Here is an 18313-nt window from a genome sequence, read left to right on the forward strand (position 1 = left end):
TGAAATATAACAGCCACTTAGGTAACAGTAGGAGAGAAAACAACTAACCAATCATTTAAACAGCAGTCATGAACACCAATATTCATGAATACCTGATTCAGTAATTATACAGAGAAAAAAAAACCTTATACAGTATCAAAGTTCATCAACAATATCATCCTTTATAATAGATGCTTATAAATGAATCTAAGACAAAAGTATTATATACAATGATCAAGTTGAAATTACAATATTAAAGAACCAAAGTTCAACAATTATAAACAAATGATGGCCTGAAGATTTCCTTCTATTAGGCCTCCTGAAGTACAATGCAAGAACAATTATTAGTAATCAACTGAATCTATAAAAACAAAATGACTGAGAAAAGCGTGACTGCATGAAGGCATACAAACCCAGGATAGAGTGGCTGGGTGAATCTAGTCTGAACTCTGCTTCATGAGGTTGCAAACTTGAGCCAGAGGCAACGTTACATTCCTCTCCTCTTCCCCTGCCCCCCCCCCCCCCCTCATCTCCTCCCCCCTACTCTCCCCCCATCCTCTGGAAGGATCCCCCTCCCTCTACCACAGTTTACTGATCTCTGCACAGTCATTATAACCCCAAACCCTAAACCCAGGATAGAGTGGCTGGGTGAATGTGGTCTGGACTTTGTGGAGGAGGGTCACTGTGTCAGAGACGCTGTAGAAGGACAGAGAACCTGCCTTGTGATCCAGGTACACTCCTACTCTGGAGGACTGAGGGCCTGATACTTTAGTCTTAACATAATTATGGATGAAACTATACCCATCGATAGAACACTGTAAACTCCAGGACTTGTCATTGAAACCAAACCTGTTGTTTACTCCACTGATGTCTTCATATGAAACCGCCATGTCAGCACCTTCACCTCTCCATTCCACCTCCCAGTAGCAGCATCCAGACAGAGCCTCTGTACACAACACCTGCCACCATGAGTTGAATCTTTGTGGATGGTGAGGATACGGCAGGGGATGGTTTAGACATGTCACCTTCCTGTTCTCCTCAGACAGAGAGAGGTATTTGTTTGCCGTGTTTGGGTCCAGTGTGAGCTGGCAGGAATCTGGGAGCAGAGCAGAGAGCACATCAGAGTTAACAACATGTCAATGTCATTTTATTTCTATAGCACCATTCATACAAATCAATGCAGCACATAGTGTTTTACATAAAAGGAGATGGATAAAAACAAAAATGATACAAACACGGTGAGAACAGATTTAAAATAAAAAATAAAAGTAAAAGCATTCAAAATTAAAAGAGAGTGTAAAATAGAATATAACTATAAAACAGAATGCAAATTACAGTAAGAACACTAAGATATTAAAACAAGTAAAACTATGTGGTAAAAGCAATGTTTAAAAGGTGTGTTTTAAGATCTCGCTTAAAAATTACTGGTATTGTTCTGTATCAGGATTTATCATGCAACATGTGTCAGTGGAGAGTTGGAGACTTCAGAGACTCACAATGTAAGAATTCTGCTCTGGTCTTTGGTTCAGGAGGCAGGAACACATCCACTGTGGAAACTGCAGACACACACACACACACACACACACACACAAACGGACGGACACACACACAGACATACAGATGGACACAAACACATACACATGAAGAGAATTATCATAATTTTTATGTTTAATGGTTTTTCTCACATTTTAACTTATTGATAGGTCCGCTTCTGTGTCTACATCCATTCATTTGAATCTGATGTGTTTACAGAACTGCACTGTTTTCTCAAAGGTACTCCAACACACCTGTGAAGGAGATATTGGTCCACACCCCCTTGATCACATCCTCTAGTTTCTCTCTCAGCTCAGAGACAGACTCAGTCACATGACTGAAGTACTGAAGTGGAGCGAGAGAGAGGCTGGGGAGGTGTGGAGATACACTGGGACTGGAGAGAGACCGGTAGCTCTGGAGAGAGAGAGAGAGAGGGGGAGAGAGAGAAGGGGGTGAGACAAAAACAAAAAGGAGAAGTAAACAGGCAGAAAGACAGTGTACAGATTATGCAGGGATAGTAAAAACACGAAACCACGGACAGTGAGTTCATGTCCATATCGTAGCAGCCAGAGTCGTCCAGCTACCTGGAGGAAGTGGATGTGGTCTTCTGTGTGTGAGAGCTGCTCCAGCTCCGCGTCTCTCCTCCTCAGCTCAGCTATCTCCTTCTCCAGTCTCTCCACCACTCCTTCAGCCTGACTCACTGCTGCCCTCTGCTGGGCTCTGATCAGCTCCTTCACCTCAGAGCGCCTTCTCTCAATGGAGCAGATCAGCTCAGTGAAGATCCTCTCACTGTCCTGCTCTGCTGCTTTGCCAGAACGCTGCAGAATGATAGACAGATAGAGAGTGAAAAAAGAAAGAAAGAGAGAAATAAAGAAAAATAGAGGAAGAGAGAAAGAGAACGAAAAAGAAAGTTAAAACAATAATCATCAACATGATAAACCTTCCTGTACTATACAATTATCTCCTGCCACCATAACTCCAGTATGGAACATTTCATTGTACATGGTACCTATATCCTGTACATAAAATAACCGTCCTTGAATCCTCCAGTAGTTGATATCCTGATGCTGACCTTGAGAGACTCCACAGCCTGTTGGACCTCCTTCACCTCCTTCTCTCTCTCCTGGACTCCCTGCTGGACTTCCTGCTGACTCAGGCCCAGCTTGCTCTGGAGTTAAACACGTTACAACAACACATTAGGAGTTACAGTACATAGGACTCTGGTGTTAGCTCTGTCATTACACATCTAATAGCAACATTTGCACATCTGGTAACCATGATTTAAACCCCAGACTGTCCAGTGCATGTATGTACTATAAGGGTTAGGGTTAAGGTTATAGACATTGGGGGGTTTATATCTACAATGAGTCATTGTGTTATTGATGTTCTTTCCTTGCTTCAACTCACACCATAAAATGATGTTTACTATGAAACTCCTCCATATTATACTTCTCCATGTAGCCCAAATCAGAGTTCAGACAAGACTTTGGACTCATGAAAGACACTGATAAGAGAATGTTGCTGCATTCAGAATGAGAGTTTCCCTCAGTCAAATGGAAATGTAGTTCATTTAATTTAATAAAACAACAATTTATGAAAAACTATCAACGTTACAATAGTAGTTCTGGTCTTACCTGTTTCTCTGTCCTCTCGGCTGTGGCTGACACTGTGTCATGGCCTCTATGTTCATCCATGACACACAGCAGGCAGATACACTGCTGGTCTGTCCGACAGAAGACGTCCAGCAGCTTGTCATGACGCGTGCAGATCTTCTCCTCCAGTCCACACGTGGCTTTGACCAGCTTGTGCTTCTTCAATCTAGGAATCTGGTAGTGGGGCTGGAAGTGAGTCTCACAGTAGGACAACAGACACACCAGACAGGACATGACGGCGCTCTCCTTCCCAGGCCCAGTGCAGAGGTCACAGGTCACCTCAGGGGGAGCGGCCTGGGCTCCTCCTGTCTCCTTCAGCTTCTCCACCAGCTCAGCCAGCATGATGTTCCTCCTCAGAGCAGGCCTGGGAGTGAAGATCTCTCTGCACTGTGGGCAGCTGTAGACTCTCTTCTGCTCATCCTGGTTAAAGCAGTCCTCGATACAGCTGCTACAGTAGCTGTGACCACAGTGGAGGGTGACTGGATCCTTTAAGAGGTCCAGACAGATAGAACAGGAAAACTGTTCCTGGTCTAACAGAACTCCCTGCTGGGCCATGCTGCTGTGTCAGGGAAACAGTCACTCACTCACAGACGCAGAGAGATAAGAGTTTGAGAGAGAAAAAGCAAGAGAGCGAGAGAGACGGAGAGAACACTTTCGTTTCCTAGGAATAGAGAGTGAGTACTGGGAGGAGCAAGGGATTTCCTGGTTCTGCCAGGGGGCGTGGTTTAGAGAGAGAGAGAGAGAGAGAGAGAGAGAGAAAAAAGAAGAAAGGAGATTTCTAATTGTTTTGTCCTTTGCTTGATATTTCCAACAAAAAATATCTACATAGTGATGATTGCTCATTTCAACTGAGGTCAGGTGTCTGCTGGAAGGGATTAACCCTTCACATATGAACTGTTGCAATATTAAATATCTTGTTCATGTTCTAAAGTACTGAATCCCTGTGTCCTGTGTGTATTCCTGCTCATCAACTCTAGTTTGATCGATGTAGAGAGCTTTTAGAAAGCAAGTGCACAGATTTACCAGAAGCAGAACACTCAGAAAATGCACCAAACCTGATCTGTTGTACAGAGAAGACTCTAGACGACATGTTAGAAAAGCATTGTGTAGGGTTGGCCGGTGTAATGTAGGCAGGAAAACAGAAAACAACATGAGCTGCTAGCATGGTTTATTCACCATCATTTTCGCGGTACATTTTCACTTCACTTTCTGTATTATATTCTATCATTACTCACAATGTGGAACAACCAATAGTCTGAACTTAGAGTGCCACCTAGTGGCGTAACTGGATATAGAACTGCGTTGCGTTATGCCTTAATGCCAGTATTGTACAACACAACACATTTGTTTTTCATATTTAATGTTCATTCCAATAGCATTAAGAAAGTACACCATAGAAAATATTCCACATGTATCTACATTTATTGAAAATGTTTCACTTTGGGTTACGGACTATTAATCAGTAGGAACAGCCAACCCTTATTCCAGCATTTAAATAGTCTTTGACCTTTGTCTATTTCAACTGTCTTTGAACTTTGACCTCACATGTCTGGTTTTGCTGTTCATCACGCTGGTTTACCACCCGTCCCATCCTCAGAAGATACTGGGAACTGATGGTGCTCTTCAATTCCCTCAACGTGCTTGTGCGCTGTGAATGGCATCTCTGAATCCCTGTGTACCCCTTCCTCCCTCCTCACGCCATGACATCTCCTCCCTTTGACGCACTGATATTACATTCATCCCACCGTCTCCTCTCCTCTCCTCTCCTCTCCTCTCCTCTCCTCTCCTCTCCTCTCCTCTCCTCTCCTCTCCTCTCCTCTCCTCTCCTCTCCTCTCCTCTCCTCTCCCCTCCTCCTCTCCTCTATCACACCCTAACAAACACCAGTCTGGCTGAGTACGCCAGGTCAGTCAGATAGAGAAGGAAGTTGAGGGCGGTGAGCACCGACACGGCCACAAGCCGGGGGGGGTCTCTGGCCACCGCCCAGGTAGCGCTTGTGGAACTGGAAGACGGGCCAGATGACGGTGGCCGTCAGGTACATGAGCGCCCCCAGCAGGCCGTAGGTGGACAGGAAGCTGGGGAAGGGGAACGGGAGGCAGCCGGTGCACACACACACACACACACACACATAGGGAGAGAATCACCAACATTATTATAGGCCAAGCAGATGCAGAGATGTGTTCAATGTGTTTCAAAGTGAACCCAAAATCTTCTGGTGACACTTTTCCTTACTGAACCAGACAGGACCACTTGTTGCTCTCCTTACTTTAGTGATGCCCAGGTCCATTAGTTTAAATGTTTTTTAACTGAGCGGTTTTCTCAGATCTACTCCAACACACCTGTGAAGGAGATGCTGGACCACTCTCCCTTGATCACGTCCTCTAGTTTCTCTCTCAGCTCAGAGACAGCCTTAGTCACATCACTGAAGAACTGAAGAGAAGGGACAGAGACGCTGGGGAGGTCTGAAGATACACTGGGACTGGAAACAGACTGGTAAAGATTCACTATAGGTAATTTATACCATGAGCTCATGAGCTAACTGGCTATCCCGCTCTTAGTGTTCTGGATTAGCATTGGAAGCATTGGAACTGATGTGTCCAGGTGACAAGACCTATCTTAATTAATCAGACATTATTTCATGTCATTTCAATTCACAGCTATTTCAGTGGAAGGCCTAGCTTCCGTCCACTGCCTGAACCGTGCCTGACTGGAGAACCAAGAACCTGCCTGAACCTTGCCTGACTGGAGAACCAAGAACCTGCCTGACCCCCTCGCCTGTCTGACTACCACGTTCCTGCCTGACCCTCGCCAGTAAATGTGCCCCAACGTGGGTTTGTCCCCATACGCCTGTCATGTCTGCTCTTGGGTCCTCCTCCACTAGCCCTAACAGAATCTATTACAACATGTTTACGCATAGTAATTATGATAGTGATAGGGTGCAGAGATGGAAGAGGAAAAACAACAGCCAAACAGAGAGAGAGAGAGAGAGAAAGAGAGAGAGAGAGAAAGAGAGAGAGAGAGATGGAGAGAGAGAGAGAGAGATGGAAAGAGAGAGAGAGAGAGAGAGATGGAAAGAGAGAGAGAGAGAGATGGAAAGACGGAGAGAAGGATGAAAGGATGTAAGGTGGTGACGGGGAGGAAGGGAGGGAAAGAGTTTTAGTAATAAGAGCAAATTCCACACATTTTCATACAGTAATGAGATGTCTTTCAGTTTCATATGCCTTTATTTAATCTTTACTTCAGGATGAAATATAACAGACACTTAGGTAACAGTAGGAGAGAAAACAACTAACCAATCATTTAAACAGCAGTCATGAACATCAACATTCATGAATACCTGATTCAGTCATTATACAGAGAAAAAAAAAACCCTATACAGTATAAAAGTTCATCAACAATATCATCCTTTATAATAGATGCTTATAAATGAATTTAAGACAAAAGTATTATATACAATGATCAAGTTGAAATTACAATATTAAAGAACCAAAGTTCAACTATTATAAACAAATGATGGCATGAAGATTTCCTTCTATTAGGCCTCCTGAAGTACAATGCAAGAACAATTATTAGTAATCAGCTGAATCTATAAAAACAAAATGACTGAGAAAAGCATGACTGCATGAAGGCATACAAACCCAGGATAGAGTGGCTGGGTGAATCTAGTCTGAACTCTGCTTCATGAGGTTGCAAACTTGAGTCAGAGGCAACGTTACGTTCCTCTCCTCTTCCCCTGCCCCCCCCCCCCCCCCCCACCTCATCTCCTCCCCCCTACTCTCCCCCCATCCTCTGGAAGGATCCCCCTCCCTCTACCACAGTTTACTGATCTCTGCACAGTCATTATAACCCCAAACCCTAAACCCAGGATAGAGTGGCTGGGTGAATGTGGTCTGGACTTTGTGGAGGAGGGTCACTGTGTCAGAGACGCTGTAGAAGGACAGAGAACCTGCCTTGTGATCCAGGTACACTCCTACTCTGGAGGACTGAGGGCCTGATACTTTAGTCTTAACATAATTATGGATGAAACTATACCCATCACTAGAACACTGTAAACTCCAGGACTTGTCATTGAAACCAAACCTGTTGTTTACTCCACTGATGTCTTCATATGAAACCGCCATGTCAGCACCTTCACCTCTCCATTCCACCTCCCAGTAGCAGCATCCAGACAGAGCCTCTGTACACAACACCTGCCACCATGAGTTGAATCTTTGTGGATGGTGAGGATACGGCAGGGGATGGTTTAGACATGTCACCTTCCTGTTCTCCTCAGACAGAGAGAGGTATTTGTTTGCCGTGTTTGGGTCCAGTGTGAGCTGGCAGGAATCTGGGAGCCGAGCAGAGAGCACATCAGAGTTAACAACATGTCAATGTCATTTTATTTCTATAGCACCATTCATACAAATCAATGCAGCACATAGTGTTTTACATAAAAGGAGATGGATAAAAACAAAAATGATACAAACACGGTGAGAACAGATTTAAAATAAACAATAAAAGTAAAAGCATTCAAAATTAAAAGAGAGTGTAAAATAGAATAAAACTATAAAACAGAATGCAAATTACAGTAAGAACACTAAGATATTAAAACAAGTAAAACTATGTGGTAAAAGCAATGTTTAAAAGGTGTGTTTTAAGATCTCGCTTAAAAATTACTGGTATTGTTCTGTATCAGGATTTATCATGCAACATGTGTCAGTGGAGAGTTGGAGACTTCAGAGACTCACAATGTAAGAATTCTGCTCTGGTCTTTGGTTCAGGAGGCAGGAACACATCCACTGTGGAAACTGCAGACACACACACACACACACACACACACACACACACAAACGGACGGACACACACACAGACATACAGATGGACACAAACACATACACATGAAGAGAATTATCATCATTTTTTATGTTTAATGGTTTTTCTCACATTTTAACTTATTGATAGGTCCGCTTCTGTGTCTGCATCCATTCATTTGAATCTGATGTGTTTACAGAACTGCACTGTTTTCTCAAAGGTACTCCAACACACCTGTGAAGGAGATATTGGTCCACTCCCCCTTGATCACATCCTCTAGTTTCTCTCTCAGCTCAGAGACAGACTCAGTCACATGACTGAAGTACTGAAGTGGAGCGAGAGAGAGGCTGGAAAGGTCTGGAGATACACTGGGACTGGAGAGAGACCGGTAGCTCTGGAGAGAGAGAGAGAGAGGGGGAGAGAGAGAAGGGGGTGAGACAAAAACAAAAAGGAGAAGTAAACAGGCAGAAAGACAGTGTACAGATTATGCAGGGATAGTAAAAACACGAAACCACGGACAGTGAGTTCATGTCCATATCGTAGCAGCCAGAGTCGTCCAGCTACCTGGAGGAAGTGGATGTGGTCTTCTGTGTGTGAGAGCTGCTCCAGCTCCGCGTCTCTCCTCCTCAGCTCAGCTATCTCCTTCTCCAGTCTCTCCACCACTCCTTCAGCCTGACTCACTGCTGCCCTCTGCTGGGCTCTGATCAGCTCCTTCACCTCAGAGCGCCTTCTCTCAATGGAGCAGATCAGCTCAGTGAAGATCCTCTCACTGTCCTGCTCTGCTGCTTTGCCAGAACGCTGCAGAATGATAGACAGATAGAGAGAGAAAAAAGAAAGAGAGAGAAATAAAGAAAAATAGAGGAAGAGAGAAAGAGAACGAAAAACAAAGTTAAAACAATAATCATCAACATGATAAACCTTCCTGTACTATACAATTATCTCCTGCCACCATAACTCCAGTATGGAACATTTCATTGTACATGGTACCTATATCCTGTACATAAAATAACCGTCCTTGAATCCTCCAGTAGTTGATATCCTGATGCTGACCTTGAGAGACTCCACAGCCTGTTGGACCTCCTTCACCTCCTTCTCTCTCTCCTGGACACCCTGCTGGACTTCCTGCTGACTCAGGCCCAGCTTGCTCTGGAGTTAAACACGTTACAACAACACATTAGGAGTTACAGTACATAGGACTCTGGTGTTAGCTCTGTCATAACACATCTAATACCAACATTTGCACATCTGGTAACCATGATTTAAACCCCAGACTGTCCAGTGCAGGTATGTACTATAAGGGTTAGGGTTAAGGTTATAGACATTGGGGGGTTTATATCTACAATGAGTCATTGTGTTATTGATGTTCTTTCCTTGCTTCAACTCACACCATAAAATTATGTTTACTATGAAACTCCTCCATTTTATACTTCTCCATGTAGCCCAAATCAGAGTTCAGACAAGACTTTGGACTCATGAAAGACACTGATAAGAGAATGTTGCTGCATTCAGAATGAGAGTTTCCCTCAGTCAAATGGAAATGTAGTTCATTTAATTTAATAAAACAACAATTTATGAAAAACTATCAACGTTACAATAGTAGTTCTGGTCTTACCTGTTTCTCTGTCCTCTCGGCTGTGGCTGACACTGTGTCATGGCCTCTATGTTCATCCATGACACACAGCAGGCAGATACACTGCTGGTCTGTCCGACAGAAGACGTCCAGCAGCTTGTCATGACGCGTGCAGATCTTCTCCTCCAGTCCACACGTGGCTTTGACCAGCTTGTGCTTCTTCAATCTAGGAATCTGGTAGTGGGGCTGGAGGTGAGTCTCACAGTAGGACAACAGACACACCAGACAGGACATGACGGCGCTCTGCTTCCCAGGCCCAGTGCAGAGGTCACAGGTCGCCTGCTCTGACCCAGCTGGGCTGGTCAGCTCAGAGGGGGCGGCCTGGGCTCCTCCTGTCTCCTTCAGCTTCTCCACCAGCTCAGCCAGCATGATGTTCCTCCTCAGAGCAGGCCTGGGAGTGAAGATCTCTCTGCACTGTGGGCAGCTGTAGACTCTCTTCTGCTCATCCTGGTTAAAGCAGTCCTCGATACAGCTGCTACAGTAGCTGTGACCACAGGGGAGGGTGACTGGATCCTTTAAGAGGTCCAGACAGATAGAACAGGAAAACTGATCCTGGTCTAACAGAACTCCCTGCTGGGCCATGCTGCTGTGTCAGGGACACAGTCACTCACTCACAGACGCAGAGAGATAAGAGTTTGAGAGAGAAAAAGCAAGAGAGCGAGAGAGACGGAGAGAACACTTTCGTTTCCTAGGAATAGAGAATGAGTACTGGGAGGAGCAAGGGATTTCCTGGTTCTGCAAGGGGGCGTGGTTTAGAGAGAGAGAGAGAAAGTGTGTGTGTGTGTGAGAGTGAGAGAAAGAGAGAGAGAGAGAGAGAGAGAGAGAGAGAGAGAGAGAGAGAGAGAGAGAGAAAGAAGATAGGAGATTTCTAATTGTTTTGTCCTTTGCTTGATATTTCCAACAAAAAATATCTACATAGTGATGATTGTTCATTTCAACTGAGGTCAGGTGTCTGCTGGAAGGGATTAACCCTTCACATATGAACTGTTGCAATATTAAATATCTTGTTCATGTTCTAAAGTACTGAATCCCTGTGTCCTGTGTGTATTCCTGCTCATCAACTCTAGTTTGATCGATGTAGAGAGCTTTTAGAAAGCAAGTGCACAGATTTATCAGAAGCAGAACACTCCGAAAATGCACCAAACCTGATCTGTTGTACAGAGAAAACTCTAGACGACATGTTAGAAAAGCATTGTGTAGGGTTTGCCTGTGTAATGTAGGCAGGAAAACAGAAAACAACATGAGCTGCTAGCATGGTTTATTCACCATCATTTTCGCGGTACATTTTCACTTCACTTTCTGTATTATATTCTATCATTACTCACAATGTGGAACAACCAATAGTCTGAACTTAGAGTGCCACCTAGTGGCGTAACTGGATATAGAACTGCGTTGCGTTATGCCTTAATGCCAGTATTGTACAACACAACACATTTGTTTTTCATATTTAATGTTCGTTCCAATAGCATTAAGAAAGTACACCATAGAAAATATTCCACATGTATCTACATTTATTGAAAATGAAAATGAAAATGACTGGACTGGAACCCTTATTCCAGCATTTAAATAGTCTTTGACCTTTGTCTATTTCAACTGTCTTTGAACTTTGACCTCACATGTCTGGTTTTGCTGTTCATCACGCTGGTTTACCACCCGTCCCATCCTCAGAAGATACTGGGAACTGATGGTGCTCTTCAATTCCCTCAACGTGCTTGTGCGCTGTGAATGGCATCTCTGAATCCCTGTGTACCCCTTCCTCCCTCCTCACGCCATGACATCTCCTCCCTTTGACGCACTGATATTACATTCATCACCCGTCTCCTCTTCCTCTCCTCTCCTCTCCTCTCCTCTCCTCTCCTCTCCTCTCCTCTCCTCTCCTCTCCTCTCCTCTCCTCTCCTCTCCTCTCCTCTCCTCTCCTCTCCTCTCCTCTCCTCTCCTCTCCTCTCTCCTCCTCTCTCCTCCTCTCCTGTATCACACCCTCTCCTCTCTCCTCCTCTCTCCTCCTCTCCTGTATCACACCCTAACAAACACCAGTCTGGCTGAGTACGCCAGGTCGGTCAGATAGAGCAGGAAGTTGAGGGCGGTGAGCACCGACACGGCCACAAGCCGGGGGAAGTCTCTGGCCGCCACCCAGGTAGCGCTTGTGGAACTGGAAGATGGGCCAGATGACGGTGGCCGTCAGGTACATGAGCGCCCCCAGCAGGCCGTAGGTGGACAGGAAGCTGGGGAAGGGGAACGGGAGGCAGCTGGTGCACTCGCCCACGCAGAGGACCACCACGGCGGCCGACAGGATGAAGCAGACGCAGTAGACCAGCATGCACCACTTGAGCGCCGTGTGGCCGTCGTACGACACGGGCTCGCTGACCAGCACGAAGATGAGGCACGCCACGGACGTCTGGCACACCTTGAGGAGGCCCGGCGCCGTGGCCATGTAACCCGCCTCCTCCCCGGGCTTCGCCCTCGACAGGTTCACCTCCACCAGGTAGGCCGCAGCCGCCAGGCAGGAGAAGACGGCGGCGGCGACGCGGTAGCCTCGCACCTCCCCGCTCGCCGCCGTCCCTCCGCCCCGCAGGAAGTAGACGGGGAAGACGACGGAGAGGCAGAGCGTGGCGGCGTAGCCGGCCAGTGTGACGGGGAGGTTGGCCCAGGAGACGGGGACGCGGGCCTGGAGGCCCAGCTGCTCGGTCAGGAGGACCAGCACGGTGCCGGCGAAGCTGGCGGCCCAGCAGAAGACGCACCAGTCGGCCACGCCCTCCTGGGGGAGCCCCGCCCCGTGGGCGACCAGGCTGAAGGACACGCAGGCGAACGCCAGCGCCGCCACCCGGACCCACAGCAGCTGGGAGGGGGGCAGGAGTACCAGCGGCATGGCGGCCCAGTTCACAGTCAAGGGCAATGGAGGGAAGGGGGGGATTTGTAGTCTCTGGATGTTGTAGTCCCGGCAAAGTTCCGCGGCACGGACGACTTCCTTTAGGTGCGGTTGTTCCGGAGGGGCGTCTGGGTTTTGGGCGGGTGCTTCTTGTGCCGTCCTGGACCAGGGGTTTGTAGAGGGGATGAAGGAGAGAAAGGGACTCTGTTTTATGGGAAATCACATGAGACTCAAATTGAAAGTGAATGCGTATGTTTACCCTTTCTTCGGCCTACCGGCTGGGCCTCATCCATGAGTCTCCACGCCTCGTTAGTTCTTCTGACTAGGGTTGTTTGAAACATGCCAGTGGTCTTTCTTTTATCGGGACAGTGGTCTTTCTTTTATCACTTGTGTTTGCTTTATTAAAGGCTTTTATTTTGTTTTTTTAAACTGGTTTTGATGATACTCTATGAAAGTACAAATGGAGTTCTTGCAGTCAATATAAGATAGATAAACACCTAAAATACATCAACATGCCTTTGTTCCTTCCTTCAGACTACAACCTCACATTGGGAATGTGATACCATAATTTATTCTCCAATTGCGCGGAAATAGTTTTTGGGATGCCAGCAATACAGTAAACGACAACTCAAACATGCAGCAGTTGGGCAGACTACTGAACAGTGCAGTAGAATGTGTGGCAAAGGCCTATATGAAGAACACAGTACAGGCTCAAGAGGAAGCAGCACCAGTGTGAGGCCTGTTAAGGTTCATACTGTAACAAGGAAACAGAAAGTCTATTAGACAGAATGGGGGAATTCCTGTTTATTTCGGCTCTGGCGCCCTCTAGTGTCTTTATGTTTTGCTGCTGTTACGTTAACTGGTAAAGATTCACTATAGGTCATTTATACCATGAGCTCATGAGCTAACTGGCTATCCCGCTCTTAGTGTGCTGGATTAGCATTGGAAGCATTGGAACTGATGTGTCCAGGTGAAAAGACCTATCTTAATTTATCAGACATTATTTCATGTTATTTCAATTCACAGCTATTTCAGTGGAAGGACTAGCTTCCGTCCACTGCCTGAACCGTGCCTGACTGGAGAACCAAGAACCTGCCTGAAATTGCCTGACTGGAGAACAAAGAACCTGCCTGAACCCCTCGTCTGTCTGACTACCACGTTCCTGCCTGACCCCCTCGCCTGTCTGACTACCACGTTCCTGCCTGACCCTCGCCAGTAAACGTGCCCCAACGTGGGTTTGTCCCCATACGCCTGTCATGTCTGCTCTTGGGTCCTCCTCCACTAGCCCTAACAGAATCTATTACAACATGTTTACGCATAGTAATTATGATAGTGATAGGGTGCAGAGATGGAAGAGGAAAAACAACAGCCAAACAGAGAAAGAGAGAGAGAGAAAGAGAGAGAGAGAGAGAGAGAGAGGGGGGGAGAGAGAGAGAGAGAGGGAAAGCGAGAGAGAGAGAGCGAGGGAAAGAGAGAGAGAGAGAGAGATGGAAAGAGAGAGAGAGGGAGAGAGAGAGAGGGAAAGAGAGAGAGAGGGAGAGAAAGAGAGGGAAAGAGAGAGAGAGAGATGGAAAGAGAGAGAGAGAGAGAGGGAGAGAGAGAGGGAAAGAGAGAGAGAGAGAGGGAAAGAGAGAGAGAGAGGGAGAGAGAGAGAGAGAGAGAGAGGGAGAGAGAGAGAGAGAGAGATGGAAAGAGAGAGAGAGAGAGATGGAAAGAGAGAGAGGGAGAGAGAGAGCGAGGGAAAGAAAGAGAGAGAGAGATGGAAAGAGAGAGAGGGAGAGAGAGAGAGGGAAAGAGAGAGAGAGGGAGAGAGAGAGAGGGAAAGAGAGATAGAGAGATGGAAAGAGAGAGAGAGAGATGGAAAGAGAGAGAGAGAGATGGAAAGAGAGAGAGAGAGAGAGATGGAAAGAGAGAGAGAGAGAGAGAGAGATGAAAAGAGAGAGAGAGAGAGAGAGAGAGAGATGGAAAGAGAGAGAGAGAGAGAGAGAGAGAGAGAGAGATGGAAAGAGAGAGAGAGAGAGAGAGAGAGAGATGGAAAGACGGAGAGAAGGATGAAAGGATGTAAGGTGGTGACGGGGAGGAAGGGAGGGAAAGAGTTTTAGTAATAAGAGCAAATTCCACACATTTTCATACAGTAATGAGATGTCTTTCAGTTTCATGTGCCTTTATTTAATCTTTACTTCAGGATGAAATATAACAGCCACTTAGGTAACAGTAGGAGAGAAAACAACTAACCAATCATTTAAACAGCAGTCATGAACACCAACATTCATGAATACCTGATTCAGTCATTATACAGAGAAAAAAAAAACCTTATACAGTATCAAAGTTCATCAACAATATCATCCTTTATAATAGATGCTTATAAATGAATCTAAGACAAAAGTATTATATACAATGATCAAGTTGAAATTACAATATTAAAGAACCAAAGTTCAACAATTATAAACAAATCATGGCATGAAGATTTCCTTCTATTAGGCCTCCTGAAGTACAATGCAAGAACAATTATTAGTAATCAGCTGAATCTATAAAAACAAAATGACTGAGAAAAGCGTGACTGCATGAAGGCATACAAACCCAGGATAGAGTGGCTGGGTGAATCTAGTCTGAACTCTGCTTCATGAGGTTCCAAACCTGAGCCAGAGGCAACGTTACGTTCCTCTCCTCTTCCCCTGCCCCCCCCCCCCCCCCCTCATCTCCTCCCCCCTACTCTCCCCCCATCCTCTGGAAGGATCCCCCTCCCTCTACCACAGTTTACTGATCTCTGCACAGTCATTATAATCCCAAACCCTTAACCCAGGATAGAGTGGCTGGGTGAATGTGGTCTGGACTTTGTGGAGGAGGGTCACTGTGTCAGAGACGCTGTAGAAGCACAGAGAACCTGCCTTGTGATCCAGGTACACTCCTACTCTGGAGGACTGAGGGCCTGATAGTTCAGTCTCAACATCATTATGAATGAACCTGTAACCATCCCTAGAGCACCTTAAACACCAGGACTTGTTATTGGAACCAAACCAGGAGGAGGAGGAGGAGGAGAAGAAGTCTGTTCTGCTGATGTCTTTATATGAGACTGCTATGAAAACAACACCACCTCTCCATTCCACCTCCCAGTAACAGCGCCCAGACAGAGCCTCTCTACACAGCACCTGGGGGTAGCGGGTGAATCTGTCTGGATGGTCAGGATATGACTGGATCTGCTTTAAACGTGTCACCTTCCTGTTCTCCCCAGACAGAGAGAGGCGTCTGTGTGCTGTGTTTGGGTCCAGAGTGAGCGGACAGGAATCTGGGAACAGAGCAGAGACCAGATCAGAGTTAATAACATGACCGTTCATCTGTCCCCCTTAAAGCTGGTATTGTTGATTTATCATTCAACAGAGAGAGGTGGAGACTTCACACACTCACAATGTAAGAAATGTGCTCTGGTCCTGGGCTCTGGAGGAGACAACACACCCACTAAAGAGACTTCAGACAGACACACACACACACACACACACACACACACACACACACACACACACACACACACACACACACACACACACACACACACATCAATTTTAAAGCCAAGTAGACACTATACAGAGATGTGTTCAATGTGTTTCATTGTGAACCCCAAATATTTCTTCTGGTCACATTGTTTCTTATTGGACGAGACAGGATCACTTGTTGCTCTCCGTACTTTAGTGATATTTTTACAGAATAATTTTCTCAAAACTCTTCCAACACACCTGTGAAGGAGATGCTGGACCACTCTCCCTTGATCACGTCCTCTAGTTTCTCTCTCAGCTCAGAGACAGCCTTAGTCACATCACTGAAGAACTGAAGAGAAGGAACAGAGACGCTGGGGAGGTCTGAAGATACACTGGGACTGGAAACAGACTGGTAACTCTGGAGAGAGAGAGAGAGAGAGAGAGAGAGAGAGAGAGAGAGAGAGAGAGAAAGAGAGAGATAGGAAATAAACAGAAACACATACCAAGTGTACAGAATATTCTGCCTAATCAATAGACCAAACCAGTTGATGTTCACATGTCAGGTACCAGGAGAGTCCAGCTACTGTACCTGGAGGAAGTGGATGTGGTCTTCTGTGTGTGAGAGCTGCTCCAGCTCCGCGTCTCTCCTCCTCAGCTCAGCTATCTCCTTCTCCAGTCTCTCCACCACTCCTTCAGCCTGACTCACTGCTGCCCTCTGCTGGGCTCTGATCAGCTCCTTCACCTCAGAGCGTCTTCTCTCAATGGAGCAGATCAGCTCAGTGAAGATCCTCTCACTGTCCTGCTCTGCTGCTTGGCCAGAACGCTGCAGAATGATAGACAGATAGAGAGAGAAAAAAGAAAGAAAGAGAGAAATAAAGAAAAATAGAGGAAGAGAGAAAGAGAATGAAAAAGAAAGTTAAAACAATAATCATCAACATGATAAACCTTCCTGTACTATACAATTATCTCCTGCCACCATAACTCCAGTATGGAACATTTCATTGTACATGGTACCTATATCCTGTACATAAAATAACCGTCCTTGAATCCTCCAGTAGTTGATATCCTGATGCTGACCTTGAGAGACTCCACAGCCTGTTGGACCTCCTTCACCTCCTTCTCTCTCTCCTGGACTCCCTGCTGGACTTCCTGCTGACTCAGGCCCAGCTTGCTCTGGAGTTAAACACGTTACAACAACACATTAGGAGTTACAGTACATAGGACTCTGGTGTTAGCTCTGTCATAACACATCTGGTAACCATGATTTAAACCCCAGACTGTCCAGTGCAGGTATGTACTATAAGGGTTAGGGATAAGGTTATAGACATTGGGGGGTTTATATCTACAATGAGTCATTGTGTTATTGATGTTCTTTCCTTGCTTCAACTCACACCATAAAATGATGTTTACTATGAAACTCCTCCATTTTATACTTCTCCATGTAGCCCAAATCAGAGTTCAGACAAGACTTTGGACTCATGAAAGACACTGATAAGAGAATGTTGCTGCATTCAGAATGAGAGTTTCCCTCAGTCAAATGGAAATGTAGTTCATATTATTTAATAAAACAACAATTTATGAAAAACTATCAACGTTACAATAGTAGTTCTGGTCTTACCTGTTTCTCTGTCCTCTCGGCTGTGGCTGACACTGTGTCATGGCCTCTATGTTCATCCATGACACACAGCAAGCAGATACACTGCTGGTCTGTCCGACAGAAGACGTCCAGCAGCTTGTCATGACGCGTGCAGATCTTCTCCTCCAGTCCACACGTGGCTTTGACCAGCTTGTGCTTCTTCATTCTAGGAACCTGGTAGTGGGGCTGGAGGTGAGTCTCACAGTAGGACAACAGACACACCAGACAGGACATGAGGGCGCTCTGCTTCCTGGGCCCAGTGCAGAGGTCACAGGTCACCAGCTCTGACCCAGCTGGGCTGGTCAGCTCAGGGGGAGCGGCCTGGGCTCCTCCTGTCTCCTTCAGCTTCTCCACCAGCTCAGCCAGCATGGTGTTCCTCCTCAGAGCAGGCCTGGGAGTGAAGATCTCTCTGCACTGTGGGCAGCTGTAGACTCTCTTCTGTTCATCCTGGTCCCAGCAGCCCTCGATACAGCTGCTACAGTAGCTGTGACCACAGTGGAGGGTGACTGGATCCTTTAAGAGGTCCAGACAGATAGAACAGGAAAACTGTTCCTGGTCAATCAGAACTCCCTGCTGGGCCATGCTGGTGTGTCAGGGACACAGTCACTCACTCACAGACGCAGAGAGATAAGAGTTTGAGAGAGAATAAGTAAGAGCAAGAGAGACGGAGAGAACACTTTCGTTTCCTAGGAATAGAGAGTGAGTGCTGGGAGGAACAAGGGATTTCCTGGTTCTGCAAGGGGGCGTGGTTTAG

The 18313-nt window shown here is 46.2% G+C and overlaps 2 protein-coding genes and 1 pseudogene across 3 annotated transcripts; all 3 read right to left on the reverse strand.

Moving 5' to 3' along the window:
• Window positions 1–557: 557 nt before the first annotated feature.
• On the reverse strand, window positions 558–3813 carry LOC311313701 (tripartite motif-containing protein 16-like; the record flags this gene model as incomplete). The annotated part of the gene is made up of 6 exons (XM_084443878.1): window positions 3147–3813; window positions 2585–2680; window positions 2097–2330; window positions 1767–1926; window positions 1476–1535; window positions 558–1075 (listed from the first exon to the last, which is right to left on the reverse strand). The coding sequence occupies exons 1-6, from the start codon at window positions 3717–3719 to the stop codon at window positions 558–560; spliced, it is 1641 nt and encodes a 546-aa protein (XP_084300004.1). The 5' UTR covers window positions 3720–3813.
• Window positions 3814–6971: 3158 nt separating this feature from the next.
• LOC311313702 (uncharacterized protein) lies at window positions 6972–18161 on the reverse strand (the record flags this gene model as incomplete). The annotated part of the gene is made up of 14 exons (XM_084443879.1): window positions 17542–18161; window positions 17001–17096; window positions 16513–16746; window positions 16182–16341; window positions 15856–15915; window positions 15202–15736; window positions 12466–12610; window positions 10729–10733; window positions 9566–10169; window positions 9004–9099; window positions 8518–8751; window positions 8188–8347; window positions 7890–7949; window positions 6972–7489 (listed from the first exon to the last, which is right to left on the reverse strand). Exons 1-14 carry the CDS (start codon window positions 18139–18141, stop codon window positions 6972–6974), a joined length of 3507 nt encoding a protein of 1168 aa, XP_084300005.1. The 5' UTR covers window positions 18142–18161.
• Window positions 11598–12450, reverse strand: LOC311313982 (myeloid-associated differentiation marker homolog; annotated as a pseudogene). The gene has a single exon. The product of its transcript is annotated as a myeloid-associated differentiation marker homolog (transcript).
• Window positions 18162–18313: the final 152 nt, after the last annotated feature.

This window comes from Borostomias antarcticus, assembly GCF_949987555.1.
Source record: "Borostomias antarcticus genome assembly, chromosome: 10".
Classification (NCBI taxonomy): Eukaryota; Metazoa; Chordata; class Actinopteri; order Stomiiformes; family Stomiidae; genus Borostomias; species Borostomias antarcticus.